General features: G+C 38.5%; 1 protein-coding gene across 2 annotated transcripts in view; it reads right to left on the bottom strand.

Annotated features, from left to right (window-relative positions):
- Positions 1-4,075: 4,075 nt before the first annotated feature.
- The window catches only part of Rab3c (RAB3C, member RAS oncogene family), a 217,607-nt gene continuing 205,678 nt past the window's right edge, over positions 4,076-16,004 (bottom strand). For both annotated transcript variants that reach the window (XM_070041215.1, XM_070041214.1), the window contains exon 5: positions 4,076-4,506. In XM_070041215.1, coding sequence (XP_069897316.1) covers positions 4,319-4,506 — 188 coding nt within the window. In that variant the 3' untranslated portion in view covers positions 4,076-4,318. The remainder of the gene's footprint in view (positions 4,507-16,004) is intronic.

The raw sequence follows: 16,004 nt of genomic DNA, 5'->3' as shown, positions 1-16,004 counted from the left end.
ATACTAAAATGTTTGGCCTTATAGGAAAAAAAGGTTCTTTGAAGTAGGCACAGAGGAGTTCCACATGACACCAATAAGATATTGTAAAAATTGCACCACTAGACAAATACTGCTACAAGAAATCATTTGAATAAGCACACAGCCATCAAAGCATCTCCCACACAGTCATTATAATTCACTCTTTCACACTAGTTTATATACACTGAGTAAGTCATTAAATATTGCACTTATTGGCCCATGAACCCTCAATTCTGAGGTGTTGAAGATAGAAAACAAATCTATTTTTAGAACATATTTCATGCAACATTTAAGACATTTCAGTTCTACAAACACCATTTAAATAGTTGTACATATAGACAGTCCAACTGTATCACATCACGTCTGACATTAACAATATATTAACAGGAATTACAGGAGCAATTTTCATTGAGCACACTTCCATAAAGTTGGAAAACCGTCAGATGGACACAGACTTAATTTTGACATGGAGTATGGAACCACTAGTCAGATGTAGGTCCTGCTCATGTCCCTGAAATGCCAGGCATCTGTGTGGTTCACATACCATCAGTATCTCTAGGAATAGCACTCATAACCCTAAGCAATTCTGAATGCCAGACAACATGAATATGATGATATTTCTGGTTATCAGTAAAGTCACATAAACTCTCAGTTGTCCACAATGAAGGCAAGTATGAACACAGGTGAGTGAAATATACAGATAATCCAGCCTCAACTCTACAAGTAATGATTGGTGGAAACTCCACCAATAATAGTTGCTGGTGGGAGATACATTGTGGAACACAAGTCTCATTTTCTAGTCTTGATCCTGTCATTGTATGAAGAGTTCTTTAAAAGATGATTAAAAACAAACAAAATCAGGATATAAAAAAGAGAATTGTAAAGAGTAAGTTTAATTTGTCCCACTGGCTATATTATCTGATCTTAATACTTAAGTTTTTGTGTGACGTTTTGAAATAGTTCACTTCTGTTATTTAGAAAGTTTGGAAAAAACAATGGTATAACTCTCCATCCTCTCTGGGAATTCATTATGTAGATAACCCAGATTAATCAAACCAGTGTGAAAAATCAATTCCGCGGATCTTTTAACACAAGATGTGAGTTAGAGTTGGCACATAGCAAATATTCCCCTTTCCCTTCCACTGAGAAAGCACCATGGATAGAATTTTTTCCCTTCACTAAAATATGTCAATGTCTGTTGGTAAATGTGTGTTGGGAGAGACAGCACTAAGTATGGCCCAAGGGTAAATATTTCAATCTACTTAAGGGACATATTATTTGACTGGAGAGTCAAGCATTTCTATAAAGGTTTAAAAATGCATGTTTATGAAATACCCATAGGTAGATATATTTGATAAATCTGCCCCAGCCTGTGTTTGGTCCTTCACAGGGCATTCTATTCCTAGAATCTAGAGCCCTTTAGGTATGGTGTGAAGGTAAATAAATTTTACTTTCATGTAGTTATTAACTTTCTCTTTTACTAAGTTGGTCCAATTAGTTCTAGGGTATAAAACAAGATGTCTGTAACTTACTTTGGTCTAACATTCACCAAAAATATAGAGAACTCTACAAAGCTGACCCTATCACTCAAAGGTTTTAGTGTATCAACAAAGACTTTACCAGTTTCCCGGCAAGCTATTTCGAGGACAGGTAGTAATCATAGACAGGCATTGCGGAGCAGAATTGTAGAGATTGCATTTTTCCGGGAGTGAGTAGAGAGGCCACATGGGTCTAGTGGCTCACGTGGCACCCTGACCCAGCACACTGAGTGAGGATGTGCACCACGGAAAGAGTTCCAGGGACGTGCCATGGCGGAATATAACTGACACAGGAAGGATTCCCCAGACAGGCAAGTGAGCTCTGAAATCTCCCACACCAAAACTATCTGAATGTGCATTCCAACAGTACTATGAAGGTTATCAACAGACTAACTTTTTGGTCTAGAACAGTTTTCATTCATGACTTTAAAATAAGATTTTATCATATCACAGGCTTTCACATGCAGCTGCTACCTCGGCTTGGTATAGCTTGGTAGAGTTAGGATACATTGTTAATAGATTCTGACAAATGTCACACAGGTAACCCAAAGATTTTAGGACAACCTCAATCATGCACTAAGATACATGTTGGATAAAGCATGTCACAACACTGGTTATGAACAACACCACTCCAAAATTAAAGTCATTCCATGGAAGTTCAGATACTAGTAGGATGCATTTCACTTTTAAAGGAGAATATTGTATACCTGAAAGTTTATTTTTGTTAGCATAGATGCAGTTAAAATGAGAAGAGTTAACATTGACTCCTGAAAAATGACATAGGTGCTAAAGAAACAAAAGTTCTATACTTTCTTTGGGAAAGAGTCAAGTAGGTGAAATGTATATTTTTTATAGAATGTGATGACCTTTTGCATTTGAATAGTTATTTTGTAGAATTTATATTTCACACTAAAGGTATCCTAATAGTCCATTTTCAGATACAAATTTTATCACTTATTTATCGGGAAGCAAAGGGATATTGAACTTCAAGTGACCCCAAGAAGAAGCTATATCAACCTTACTTCTGATTTACCTTTACCTGCATTTTAGTTTCTGAGATTTGGAATCTGGGTGTCCAATGAAATTCAATGAAACATAAATATTTTCTTGTCTTAGTAAGCTAAGATTTGTCTAGCAGTAGAAATTGACTATCAATTATTGTGGATTTAAAACTAAAAGTGCAAGAAGTAACATGGATATTCTTAAATGTTCCAAATTTCCCTCTTGTAAATTTCATCTAGTTACTAATAATATATGTGACCTAGTTTCCTGACTTGGAGACATTTATTCTAGAGATATTTTTAAATATATACATATTGTCATCACAATTGCTTAGCTGATTAAATTTGTGCCTGATATGTCCATGAGAAATTTCCCTCTGGTTTTGAAAAGCGTGGGGGAAAAAATCTGTAATACAATTAAAAAAAAAAAAAAAGAAAGTCAACTTGTGGGCACTTCCAAATCTGCCTGGCAGTATCTGGTGCCTTCCTAAAATCCTTGCTGTAAATAAAACTGGACCATGATAAAGACCCATATTTCTTGCCAATGCTCAGCATAACTATTATTGTTTGCTTTTTATTTACATATAGTCTTCAGGAAAGCTAGGGCAAAATCTGGATGTTCAAGGGTTACTTCTCTCTCTCCCAAATTGCTGTGGATTCTAAATGTGGCTGATCTCTCAGCAATAAAGAGTATTCTTTGTGTAACCTAAACATGTTTAGAGATGTATAGATGGGAATATGTTTTAGAAATATAAATATTGGGGTTGAAAAATGTTAAAATGCAAATGGTCTTTCCTCAGTTTGAGATACATTGAAATAGTACTCATGTATTAAATAAGAATATGGATAAGAAGGGGAGGTTTGAATAGAAGATAATTATTGAGGAACCTGGTCTTCCTCCTACAGGAAGATGAACCCTAATAAACTTTGATGTAATCTATATTCCAAGGATGGCTGATGGTTCCACAGAGTGATGGTGGTGATGGTGACTGTGGTGGTGATGGGATATAAGTGTATTATGGGGGAACCAGTTATTAAGGATCACTACTCTAGAATAGTTAGTATGGATAGAAACAATGAAAAGAACAGTCCTTGGGTAAGTGTATCTGCTTATTTTAAACACTGTAAACCAAACATGCAGTCATAATCAAGTTAATGACTTGGGAAATCTGTAAAGGCTTTACAAACAACATATCAACTTCTTTATAGTCAGTGCGCTCCTCTGCATTCTTAGTAAGAGGGAACAATAGCTATATTTCTTAATGCTAAACTTTCCAGACCTGTCAGAGTGTTCCTAATCAAGAGCAAACTTTTGAACTGATTTTCAGCTGAGTACAGCAAATTAATCTTTGTGATATCTTCTCCTGCTCATACCTATTCACAATTCCTTGTGAATAGAATAATTTGAATCGGTGGCACAAAAGTTACTTGTAGTGAAATTAGTCCCAGCAGTAGCTTAACTAAGAAAATTGTTTAAAAAAAGAAAAGAAGAAAGAGCCTCAAAGACAAATAAATAACAAGTCACATGCAAGTCCCAGATGTTTATAGATGATGAACAGTCCTTACAAATTTAAGATCATATGTTTGCCACATATTAACACAGGAAATCTCCCACGATTTGAATGCATGTACAGGCCATTGACATTAAAGACTTCCTTCAAATAATTATTAGGCAGTATAAGTGAAGGCTAGTAGGCCATTCATAAATGGTGCTTCTTGGCAACCAGAGCTCCCTCCTGGAGCTGCCTGTGGGAGGGGCCATTAACAGCCACAGTTGGGCTGTGGGGGAGGAGGGGTTTCCTTGAGTCTTGTGCTCTGCTTTGCGGCAGTGATGGCAGGGTCGCTCTCCAAACTCTCCGACATTTTATCACAGATGATATCCACAAGGCGTTCGAATGTTTGCTTGACGTTAATGTTGTCCTTGGCGCTTGTTTCAAAAAACTCAAACCCTGGAAGAAACACACAGGAACACATCCAGGTCATGTCACGTCTCTGAGATCACACGCGAGTTGGTTTTAGTTTTGAATGGTGACAAGAAGGGTAGTGGGTAATGAATGGGTTGGCTTTGGGTGAGAGATGAGTGGGCACGAGGTATCATTTGAACAGATGCCACCATCTTGATGGTCACTGACAATGAACTGAAGAGTTAATAGGTGGGATTGGTCAGACACATTTTGTCTCCACTGACTCATTTGCTTCCAGCATAGCTGAGTCCATTTAATTTTTTTTGCAAGGGTTAGTAGCAATGACAACATTAAAAGGCGTCAACACCAAAATCTATCTTTCTTGTCTTTTTCTTCTACTCCTGAAATAGAGAAGCCATTATGTGTACATTCTTCTGAGAAGGAGATGACTAAGTTCCAATATCATCCAGCTCTAATTTTTGCTGTCCTGACCTGTCTGAGGGAAGCTGATTCTAGTGAATTTTTTAAAGTACCTAATAGGACACAAGGTGGCACTAAAGAGCCACAGGAGTTACCTTAAGGCTGCTTCAACCTCTAGATTTTTGAAGTGTTAGACTAATAGCTCTCCAAGGCTTTGTAAACCAATGCTATCTATTGGATGCTGTTTTATTCCCATAGCTGTGTTATTTATTGGCAGCAATGTTTTAAAAGCCAATAACTGGGAAAAGACATTTGATAAATTACAAACACACAGCAAAAATTGCAAGGAAGTACAACACGCAGAGACAATTTCACACTTTCCCTGATGTACCAGGTAAGGCAGCCTTGTGTGCTGCTCTAGACACATCTTATCACCCCCATTGTTTGCATTCACATTCCACTGGCTTAGCTTGCCAGTCAGTTGCCATGACAACTTTCCTACTAGGCCAGCTAGAGATTGCTCTGGTCCAGTCAGGGGATGTTGATTTAGGATGAGTTGGGCTGAACACAGAAAGGATTTTCTAATCCACGTGAATTTTACACCCTATAAATCCTTCTGGTTACATCTGGTCTTATCTCATAGGAGCCACATGGATTCAGAATGATTAAATCAGCTGATTTCATCCCAGCTCCTCTGGGGTCAGAGGAAGAAGAACAAACGAATACTTTACCTCTATGTAAAAAATCCCCTAGCTAACAAAGAAGTAGTTAATTTCCTAACTAGTATGGAAAGATAGAAAACATAAATAATTCTCATGAATTAAAATTTCTCATTTGGTTACGACACTATTTCAAATGATCAGCTGACTAAACCCCAGCTTATGTTTTACTAGCTACTCTATTGTTAAAATCTATGTGAGTAATTGAGGGGGAAAAAACCCATCCCAAATCTCATTAGCAGACCCAAAGTACCTGGGTCTGTAACACAGAGATGGGGATTTCAAACTGTGGGTCTTTTTGTCATTATGTCTCTCTAGACAAAATTTATGTTTAGGTAGTTCTCCTATAGTGGGCACTTCCTTATCTACAAAAGAGACCACCTGGTGTCACATTTGTACAGTCTACGAGGCTAGATTCTTCACCTTTCAATAGCAGATCCATACTTTAGGAGAGGAAGTTTGGATATTAGAATGATCTACATTCTACTTGCTCAAATTCCACTACTCTTTCTCAGTACTGATGCATGCCTTAATACCAACAGCTACTCCTGAAACCAAGATGTGGTATGAGGCTGGCTGGAGCCAAAACATCAGGCCTTACCTGAAAGCACAAAAGGCGTAGAGTATATATAGCTCAAGAAACAGAGCTGCTTGCCTAAGCAAGACTGAGGCCCTGAATTCAAATCCAGTACAGCAAAACATAGATACAATATAGCAAAGAGACTGACTTGATTTAACAGTCAGTCAACGAAACGGGACAATCTTTCACAGTATTTTAAAAAGTTTTCTTGTGTCTTGTTCTACTTAAGGTCATCAAGTTAGTCATTTTGACAGCTGTTATCTCTAAAACAATAATAGTGTTATAAAAGGTTTCTGAAATTAGTCTGCTTCTCATTGACCAGTCATATAAGTTTATCACAAAACAACTTATCCAAAATTATCTTAGCATTAAAATAATCATTATTAAAGCTTTACTATTTAAGTGTTTAGATTCAAACCATGTGGGAGTATACAATGCAGTCTATGATTCTCTCTCCAGTATCTCCATTCATCTCTCAGTGTCTTCATTCATACCCCACACCTAACTGTGTTCATAGACGTTCAAGGCTCACAACCTAAGTTGTAACCACAAACCAACCACCACAGCCTTTAATATTATAATTCACTGGATTTTGTGGGCTATCGCCTCCTCGTGTCCCAGTAGTATTTCAGCCTCAACAACAGCAACATACGCTTGGTTTCAGAAATCTTTATCCTCCCATTCATCCACACCATCAATGGGAAGCCAATGTCAGTCCATGATGCCTCAGAAACCACATCTTATAAAGTGATTTTTGAATATCACTTTCAATTTACTCAACAGGAAAATGTGGCTCATCAAGATCAATGAAGGTCATTCAGCAACCTGGCTGTCAAGCTTGAGAAAGAGGTGAAATAGGTTACCAATTTGGCTTCCAGGCGTGGACACTTGTCCCTCAGACTACGTCATCTGCTATTAATAACTTCAGCATACACACGTCTTCATCAAATAATCGGTGAGCACTTTGAATAAGCCATAGAAACTCTGATCCTTGTTTCTTGTTCCTCCCTGTCAGAACCTTTCCAGTTTCTCCTTGGCAGAGGCCACATGGCTACAGAGGTGATAAGCATTGCCTTGTGGTCTGAACATCTCTGTTTTAGGCTTTCTCCTGCATGATTTGGAAAGGATCACTTCTACCCTTTCCAAAAGCCATCACAGGCACCCCCAGGCACTGCTCTACATTGGATCTCTTAGTTTTAGGAAATGGACAAAAGGATTGGGAAGATTTTATATGGAAAAATACATGAGCTATATTGAGGAAAGAAAGAAACTCAAAGCCAATCTTGTATCTATTTGTGTGTGTGTGTGTGTGTGTGTGTGTGTGTGTGTGTGTGTGTGTGTGTGTGTGTGTGTGTGTGTGTGTGTGTGTGAACATATGCATGTGTGGATCACCAAAGGAGGTAGAAAAGACAGGGTGAAAAACAGATTTCACACAAGGCCCAAGGTGTCTGCTTCTCTATTCCAACTCCTAGATTGGAAGCTCACATGCATGAGAACCACTCAAAATGAATGGAAAGCTTCTAAATTGTACCTGAGACCCCCAAGCTGGAATTGAGGCAAGGGAGTGGGTCTTCAGACACACATTTTATCAGGGTACTTGGATGCTTTAGGCATCTAAAAGCTTGAGACTCACCCTTTGCAGTGCACTCATACTCATAGCAGCATGATGGACAAAAAGATAGAACTAAAAGACTGACAAAAGACACAATGAAGCCAAGTGTCCATCAACTAGGACTGGATCAGCCAACTTTGATCTACAAATAATGGGATATTATTCCACCCTAAGAGGAAGAAATTTTGATACATACTACCATATAGATAAACTGTGAGGACATTATACTAAGGGAAATTGGAGAGTCATAAAAAGAAAATGACTGTATGTTTCTACTTAAAGAGGTCCCTGGTGTAGTTAAATTCACAGTGATAGAATATTGAATGGAATTGGCTGCAGGCTGAGGGGAGGGAACTAGAGAAGATGCTTAATAGGTACAGAGTTTCAGTTGTGCAAAGAGAGGAGAGCTCTAGAGACTGGTTGCACAATGGTGTACATGTTCTTAACACTACTGAGCTGTACATTTGAAAACAGCTAAGAAGACAAATCTCATTTTTATAGCACAATTTAAAAAGATTCACATAATTTCTTAGCCTTTTGGCTAAAATCAAGTACAAAAAATGTTTACTATCACTACATATTGCTGGGCATTTAAAATAATAGTGCCTCTTTGGAAAGCAGTCTGGAAGTTCCCCCAATGTTAAACAAGCAACTGACTCATCAGTTCTACTCTAGGATATAAATACAAGAGAAATGAATACATACAACCACATAGAATTATGTTCATAAAAGTTCTATTAGTAGTATTAGTCATATTAGACAAAGAGCTCAAATACCCACCAACTGATGAACGGAAAAATAAAATGTACTATAGCCATGACAAATAAGGAAATACTAGTACATTCCACAGAAAGAGTAAACCTTGGAAAGACTATGCCAAATGAAAGAAGCCAGTCATAAAAGACTACACATTATATAATTCCTTTTATATGAAATGTCCAAGAAATAGATTACTTAGGCCAAGAAATAGATTACTTTTTACTTAAGGGCAAGATAAGAGAGCCAAGGAGGAGTAAATGCTAAAGAACACAGGATTCCTTTCTGTAGTGATGAAAAGATTCCAAATTAGATAGAGAGGAAGGTTGCCAGCTCTGTGCCTGTAATAAAAACCAGTGAATCCTCTATTAGAAAGCCCCTCCCACCCCAACACAAACCCTTCAAGTGGCGTTTAAGTCTAAGCCTCTAAGCCTGTGGTGATGATAGCAGCTGATAACCAGGTAGGGCACTCCTTGGTATGCTGGTGAACCTTATGCTGTATGTATGTATGGGGGCATGGGTCAGGCTTCTGGGCACCGTTCTCTACACATGGATCCCTGAATATGTTTTGGGCAAAGGAAGCTGTGGCGAAGTCTGCCACTTTTTCAGACTGATCGCCATAGAGCAGCAAGTAGGGCCTTTGGGACAATAGCATGCTAATCAATGAGGTGGAAAGCTCAGGGATGTGACTGTGGTGCTTGAAGAGCATTGAAATGTCACAGAAACCCACAGAGACCCTTTTCCTCTTGAGATCGCAGAGTATCAGTGGTGATAATAACAACTCCAATAATGAACACCGAATGTCCCCTTTTCAGGCACTTTCTCCTCCCCAGTGCATGCATTCCAACTGTATAATAAGTGACTCTAAATTCATCCCCACACATTAATACCTACACTGTATTGTGAAATGCTGCCACCTGCTTTATTATTTATTTATTTCTGGGGAATAGGTCCTAAAATAATAGGAAGGTAAATTATCTTCATTCCTAATTGTTAAAAGTCTATGTTCTAAAGTTTCTATTTCCAGGCTCTCCAATAGAATCTTCTATTCCAGTTCTGCCTTGGTTTTTTCTTTTTGGAGGAAGTGGATGATCTGAGCTTCAAGCAAAGGTCATTGTGCTGCTGGGTGGGTGACATTTGGGCCAGAAGGGCTAGAGGAAGGATTGCTGAGCAGCATGACACACTGTTGTATTAGCTGGTGTCATGCTGGACTCCAGCCTGCGGGACAGACTTTAGGAGGAGGAGGAGGAGTTGGTAAAAGATTGACCCACTTGCCTGAAGAAGGGCCAAAGAAAACAGGCTGAAGCTGCAGAGAAACGAGATTAGGGATCCAGCCAAAAGCTAGTGTTGCTATAAAAAAAAAAAAAGTCAAGTACTTCAGTTCCCACATCCTTGTTAGCCAGGCATGACCAGATGGTAAGATTGTGAAACAATGCAAGGGCCGTTCTGTGGCTTGGACAAACAGTGGTCCACAGAGTGGTTTTCCCCCTACCCATTCACACATCAGATTCATCTACTTCATATCTTTCCAAAGGTCAGGTACAGCACTGCAAGGAGCTGAGTTTGCAGATGTCAAGGCTGTATAAACGATGATTCCTCTTTCTCAGCTGAACGGAATTCAAGCTCCACAGCTTGACATTCAGTTCACCTCTGTGGACTTCCCCCAGCCAGTCTGCTCCCAGACCTACACTACACTCTCAACCCCCCACTTACACCAAGCTCATTCCTTCCTTGACTGGTGGTCAACCCCCACTGCATGTGAGTTTACACTTAAAGCATACCTCTTCTTCTCCCCAGTCCCAAGTCAACTTATCGCTCCAGCCAGTTTGCTGCCTTTTACACCTGGCCCCCAGATTGTAGGAAATTACATTTGTAGCCGGCATTCTGCAGCTGGATTTTCTCCCCAACTAACCACAGTCTCTGTTTCTGAAACATAAAAGCCCCATGTATCATGGTCATTTCTCTTTACACTTGAACTTGTGAAGTGTCTTAGCATTCACAAAAATGTTAACAGTGGGAAAAGGGAAACTTCAGAAAAAGAACTTCTTGTTTCAAGAGAAAGGAGAGAGCATTCTATTACTTTTGAAAGAAAATTCTGCTATATACTTAATCTGCAAACATATCATGTTGATATCATAGACTTGGCTCATTTAAATTATTTGTGTCACTTGTCAGTAGATGCTTGAGTCTGAAGCCTCCTAGTTAGAGCTGAGTTCCCTTAAGAGCTGTAAAGTCTTTCTTGAAAGACTCTAAGCCAATGCTTGACACTGTGTTTTCTCCCGTATATTTGGATCTTTGTTGCTGTTTGTCAGGAGGCCTAAAATTCACACAGAATTCAACATTTCAGTCATTTCAAAGTGTAAAATCCAGTGCCTTTTTGTATATTGACAATATTGTACAACCATGGCCACTATCTAATTTTAGAGCATCATCATACCCACCAAAGAAACCCCTGTACTCAGTAAGCAGTTGCTCCACAGCCCCTGCCAGTCTCCCGTATTAGGTGCACTTACTCCCCAGATGCATTGCACAGCCCTCACAATGTTCTTCATAGCCCTTGAAATATTTAACATCGTGCCCAGCACAAGCAGCTGTCCAGCAGATGCTGGTTGATTAAAGGATTGATTGCTGTTAATTGGGAGAAGCTAGTGTGGTAGGAACAGAGAAATGGAAAGACAGAAAATGTTGTTTGCTTTGTTCATGCTTAGGAAGTGACTAAAACTGTGAGCAATTTTGTTAGCTACATTATTTCTAGATGGAGTTGACCAAGCATGGAATCCACAAAATACCATTTTGGTTTTGTCCTGTGGGAAATAAATGATGTAGAACAAATCGTCCCAGCTCTATTCACCCTCGAGGAAAGACATTTCTGGGACTTTTGAAGAAATGGAGTTATTACAAGTCAACACTGGGACTAGTAACTTTACAGTGCTGAGAAGTCAAGTTTCTGGCAAGATTCTGGGTTTTGATAAAGAGCTGAGGATCATTTATGATGTCAGGGTGACTGTTTATGTGCAAATAGGTGCCCAGTGCTTCTTTTTTTTTTGTTTTTTTTTTTAAGCGTTTGCTTCCTTAAATCCTTATAGCTTTCACTATTTCAATAGTATTCAATAGACCATTTCCAGCCCAATCTATTTTGAATTATCAACAAAACATTACACACTTTTATTTCTATACAATTTTTAATTTGTATGGAATTTCAAAATGTTTAATTTTTCAACTTGTATAGAAATTTTAATTTATATGCAATAATACTTGCAATTAGAAGGTTATTTTTACTGTGCAGATGCATTTGAAATAGGGCAAATAATTTAATACATTTTAAAGTAGAGGGCTCAGTTGAGATTTTATGATGATATACAAGAATGTGTAATCTTAAATATAACTAATATGTATTGAGTACTACTCTGTGCAAATTACTGTACTGACCTATTTGAATTTATTTCCAAGTTCTGGAACTAGCTATATGAAGTAGTACCTACAAGTATTCATTTTACCTTTGAGAATTATAGTTGAATCACACTTTAAGAAACCTGAACAAGAATTAAAGTCTGATTATAAAGTTCTACTTCTGTTAAACTTGCTTTTCCATGAGAGAGAAAGAAAGAGAGGCAGAGAAAGAGGGGGGGAGAAGGAGAGAGAGACACCAAGAGAGACAGAGACAGAGAAAGTAGCAGAGAATGACAGAGAAACAGAGAGACAGCCGTTTCTTCCATGTAGGAAATGGGAGTTAAGACTTAAAAATGACAGTTGTCTTCTTGGAAATACATGATCTTCTAGCAGCTTGCAACCATTAGGTAATTCTGGGTCACCAAGATGGGTATGACTTATTTTTCTAAAATATAGAGATTTCTCTGGGCCTGTCTAAATCACATGAAGAATAAGTGAGTTACAAGGCTTCCTTTTCTCAGATAAGCCTTTGTTCCTTGATAGAACTTATATCTGGAAAGGACACTATCCAGAAGCAGCTGGTTTATTCACTGAATTCTCAAACAGAAGACAAACTGAAGATAAATCTCTTTGTTAGAGTAGTCACTTCCTTGTCTAGTAAATCCACTACTGTTGAATGCCAGTTAATTAAAGTCTAAGAGACCAAAAAGCATCTCTCTCTTATCTTTCCTCACCCTTGTGTTGTTCCCATCCCTCTCAAACCTTTAAGGTGTGTAAAATAATTTGGTATATGACAGCACAGACATGTGTGCTGCTTTCAGCCTATCTGTCTATGCTGATAATCTTTCTTATGGACAAATGATGTTATAAACCGCCCAAGTGGCCCTTGGCAGAAGAAAGGTTCCATACCCCTGGTGTACCTAAAGTGAGTAGAGAAATCTGCTCTGATGTATTTCATGGATGAACTATCATGATCGATGGGGATTACAAAATGAACACACCAAATAGTATATCCTTGGAATTTAGGATTAAGGATAAAAAGTCACTTGCAGAGAATAAAGTTACTAAATGCCACAAGGTGCATGTGATTATCCATCTTCAGAGGTAATATATTTCAACCTAATGCTAGTGAGAATAGTCCCTTCTCAAAATCAATAGAGGAACTAGAGTGTCTCCAAAATCTGCAACATAGACAGCAAAATTTCTCTCTTAGCTGTGGTCTAATAAATCATAATATTTCCAAGGTGAGACCATTCACGAGTAGAGTGTGAAGTTAGCCACACGGAGTTGAAGAAAAATAAAACCAAAGATGGGGAGGATTCACTACCAAAGGGGTCAAGGAGAGAAGAGAAGAGATGCTTGTACTGAGTTCGGTGACTATGCAGGTTCACTGGCCCTGTCCATCAGGATAAGGAAGCGCTGTGCTCGCTCAGTGGTTTCTACCCTAATGCCACATGTTGGGGACAGAGATAAGATATGAACAAGTAGAATACTACCTGGATGGTCTGACTTTCCAATTTTTGACTAGAGATAGTGCTATTTTAATTTCAGTATTGAATGTTCTAATTCAATCAATTCAACGAGATATTCAACACTTCATTATAAAATAGGTCTTGTATTAATAGATTAATGGAGGCTAATTTGGAGCCTGTTAAAGGTAGGCTCTGGTCTGAGTTTATTGATTGTAAGTTTGGTTAACCTATAATGTTTAGGAACTTAGGTGAATTAAGTGAATTTTCAGTTTCTAAGATTTTCTTTTCTTTTCTTTTCTTTCCCCCATCCTGTGTTCCAGGTTTCATTTATTTATTTATTTTTGATTCCAGTACTGGGGCTTGAACTCAGGGCCTCATGCATTCACTTGACTTTTTTACTCAAGGCTGGTGCTCTAAGATTTTCAAGTTTAGGGTATACTTGTTGGGACAGAGTGCATGGTTAAGTCAAGAGGCATCTATAATAATTCTACTCCGAGAGAAAGAATGTAACACTGGCCAGTATGCAAAGCTGATGAGCAGACTCCAACCCATGCCAGCTGTAACCACCTAGGGCACACTTCACAGTCTACAGAGGGTAAGCAGTCCTAGCTTTGAGGCTCTTTCAGCTTCCAACACTTGTCTGAGTGAACGCTCCCTAGGTTATACTTTTTTGCAGGGGATCTAGGGATTGAAATATAATACAGCTTATATTTTTTATAGTTGACTTTAACTTTTGGAAACATTGTCATTCACATTTTTATGTTTTAAAAATCACAAACCAATATGAAGCCAACAGTTTATACAGATCACATAACATGAAACTGGATTTGTTTTTAAAGAATTCACAGAATGGGTCTGTAGGTTTGTGTGAATGAGAGGATAGCACATCTTAGAAAATCTGCCTGAGACGAGGAGCAAAAGTGGGATTCTGAGAATTCAAGTAAGAAGAACAACTGTGGATGACTTTATAACAGGCAGAAGACAAATAAGGCTGTGGTCAGTTAGAGGGCCGGTAGCTTTGATCCATGAAGGAAGGGCAGGATGGTCATAGGAGTCTGGAAGCTCTTAACAGGAATGTTGCATATATGCAGCAAAGCTGGATTTGTGGGAATGGTGATACTCCAGGGATCAAATCTTGGTAGAAATCTGGATAATTATGAAAAACAGGTGAAAGACCACACGAACTAGATCAAGTGACTAAAGAAAGTAATGAGAAAGAAAATAATTGGATAGTGTCTTGAGAATTCTTTAACTGGAGAATGTAAGTTACAGGGATATTTACAAGTAAAACAGTGGGCAGAACTCTGGGTATAAAGAAGAAACTTGGTGTCCATTCAAAGGTGTGTTGGCTGGGTGTGGTGTCATGAGCTGAATGGCCACACCATGTCACCCAAACTGAGTCATTTTGGAAACAAGAACATTATTCATGCTTCCCTTGAGGAGTGAGCATTGATTGGGACTGTCCTTAGCCACTGGTGATGAATGGTCACTTTATTCATAAGGTCATTTTATTCCTTTCTGAAGAATGACTTTCTGCTGCCAGGAGATGAATTGAGATCCATAAAGTTACACATACAGGTTAAGAATTAACAGGACTTTGGGAGTCAAAGATGGGGACAAGGAGGAAGTGGAATTTCCTCCCTAATATATGGATATAACCACACTTGAACACATTGATTTATCTCATACCTCTTGGAAATGCTCAGCCAAAAAGAATGTGAGTGAGGATAAATAATGGTAGGGTAGGTGGCTGTGCTTCTCCTTAGCTGTGTGCAGCCAGGTATTTAAAACATTTAAATAGTACTGCTGGGAATCCCTGTGGAAGCCAGAAGCTGGCAATCCCTATTCTTTCATAAACACTACAATTAAGATTTAAACTAACTTTCAAAAGCTGCTAAAAAAAAACAGTCAGTGCAAATTTGGAGCAGGTGGTTTGAATTTCAAAATAAGCTTTAGGGCAATATGCTATCCTTACTGGAGTTATTGATTCCTCAACCTGGATCTATGGTGGAACTGTTTTTTCTCAGGAAAGGGGAAAATGATTTAAAGAAAGAAGGTAAGGGAAAAGGGAAAAATCATCTTTCATTACAGTGGGCAGGCTGAAAATGGTGTATGTCAGAGTTTACGAGGACAGCTTGAAAATGGCCAAGATAGGAGTTTGTCCACCACTGATGGCTCCTCATACTTGTCCGATTTTGGGGCTCCTGGGAGCCAAATGGCCTTTGAAGAACAGAACTCACACACAGATGATAGGCTAAAAGTCTAGGAAATGAGATTGATATAAAAATAAATTGTGTGAGCCACCAAACTATGAAACCAGTGGTGATATTTTTCTTAAGGGAAGGTTAACAATGAAGCCATAGATAGCATTGCTGGCCAGTTTTTAAGATTTGCCTTTCTTTGGCATACACATTTCTTATGTTATACAAAAATGGAGTTAGTGGAAGCAACCTTTAAAATTTAATTGAATTTCATAGGATCTTGAAGGCAGATGGTGAAGTCAGTGTGAGCGTGTTCTTTGACAGTCATTAGCAGCAGGGAGAGTTAAATTGTTACAATGAATGGGAATATCCAATGGAAAATATAGAGAGGAG

The sequence above is a fragment of the Dipodomys merriami genome, unplaced genomic scaffold (assembly GCF_024711535.1).
Source record: "Dipodomys merriami isolate MVZ:Mamm:240054 unplaced genomic scaffold, mDipMer1.0.p SCAF_30, whole genome shotgun sequence".
In the NCBI taxonomy this organism is placed as follows: domain Eukaryota; kingdom Metazoa; phylum Chordata; class Mammalia; order Rodentia; family Heteromyidae; genus Dipodomys; species Dipodomys merriami.
The sequence above is the reverse complement of the archived record's forward strand: the minus strand, read 5'-3'. Positions and strand labels throughout refer to the sequence as shown.